Genomic DNA, 1,560 nt, shown 5'->3' on the forward strand with positions numbered 1-1,560 from the left:
TCCTAGAAGTGGGGTTCCCGGGTCAAGGGATGCACACCTTCTGCATTTTGGTGACTCCACGGGTTGGGCTGATTTGAATCAGCATGTCGGCGTCACGGGGAGACACAATGAAGGAAGGACTTCCTAACTGTGAATGATGTTCCACAACTGATGAGACTACCTGGGCTGGGGTAAGTGTTCAAGAAGAGACCAGACAGTCAGGATGCTGTAGGAGGGATTACAGCCCTGGTGAGGAGACCAGTGCAGCTGATATGATACCTAAGGTCTCTCTGAAATTCAGCCCTGTGGGACAAGGTGGAGAAGCACTCGGAACCTCTCCAGTGTGGTGAATCCCATAGTGATAGCTCGTTTGTCCCTGACCCTTTTCAACAATAGAAGGTATTTCCCAGGTGAGTCTCAGAGAGCACCAAAGGCTATGAAGGACCAGCTTTGCCCTGCTCTCCCAAAGCACCCTGCCCCGTGTTCTTGAGTCTCTGTGGGTGCTTCCCACTAGGATTTTGGCATCCTCTGTAGTCGCTGCATCTCCAGTTTGGAGCATCGGGGTACTGCTGTAACTGTCTACCGGTGGTCTCAGGATATAGACAAGCTTTTCCCAATGGGAAAAGAGGTCTTTTTGTGCATCGGAAGAGGGGCACAGCTGCAGATAGAAAGTCCGGCCGGTAGCAAGATTCAGGCACAGCTGCTGTTTCTCACGGTTGTGGATGGAGATCTTGACAAACTTCAAGGGAAGCAGCCTGGTGAGCTCTAGGGTCTTCACGGGCTTGCAACCTCTCCCCTTGGTGATCCCGGCGCATCTGACATGCTCTTCACAGACTTTCGTTGTTCGGGCCAGCAGCATGACGTCAGGTAGTGGGAAGAGGGGGCTGGTGGATGCGACACCCACAGTCACCCTTCGGACGCGGTTGTCTAGGTCAATCAGTTCTCCTTTCTTGCTGACCTGGATAAAGTCGCTCTCAAACATGGGAGCGTACTTGAAAATGTCATACTCTCCTCCCTCGTACAGTTGTCGTTGCAGGACCCCCATGGAGGTCCTCAACACCCCCACTGAACAGTAGCTATTGGCCGTGTAATGAGGTAAACTCTCACTGCTCATGGCTCTCTTCGTTCAAGACAGAGCCACCAGCCACAAATTGAGTCTCGGAGAGAGAGAGGGAACGAAAGCAACTCGTCACCTCCCTGCAGGACTCTGCCAGAGTCTCTTGGCCCGACCATATTTATACCGCAAGTCCTTTGTGACCCGTCACCATCACATCGCACACCCCTTTGTTGAGCCTCCAAGTCCCCACCCCCTTGGGGCAGGCTCACCAGCCTCCCCCTAAACCAACCACCATGTCCATAGGGAACAGGCTGACCCTGCCAGGGTATAGGTGTGGGTAGGCTGGATAGTCTTTCTACTCAAAAGGTTGAGAAAACCCTCCTGCTTTTGTAAATATCTGGGTGGTTTCCAGTCTTGTTGTTGTTACAAATCTCCCTGCAGGGGTCATCTTCGTGCTTCTGCTGAATGATGTCCTGGGGATAAAATCCTGGAAGTGGACTGTGTACTTGCTAAGGGCAGGCATC

At 52.6% G+C, this 1,560-nt stretch overlaps 1 protein-coding gene across 1 annotated transcript; it reads right to left on the reverse strand.

Annotated features, from left to right (window-relative positions):
- Positions 1–489: 489 nt before the first annotated feature.
- Positions 490–1,093, reverse strand: LOC308610634 (Golgi-associated RAB2B interactor protein 3-like; the record flags this gene model as incomplete). The annotated part of the gene is made up of 2 exons (XM_081259697.1): positions 490–516; positions 563–1,093. 2 exons carry the CDS (start codon positions 1,091–1,093, stop codon positions 490–492), a joined length of 558 nt encoding a protein of 185 aa, XP_081115823.1.
- Between the last annotated feature and the right edge of the window lie 467 nt (positions 1,094–1,560).

This window comes from Mesoplodon bidens, assembly GCF_964165515.1.
Source record: "Mesoplodon bidens genome assembly, contig: HAP1_SCAFFOLD_562, whole genome shotgun sequence".
Classification (NCBI taxonomy): Eukaryota; Metazoa; Chordata; class Mammalia; order Artiodactyla; family Ziphiidae; genus Mesoplodon; species Mesoplodon bidens.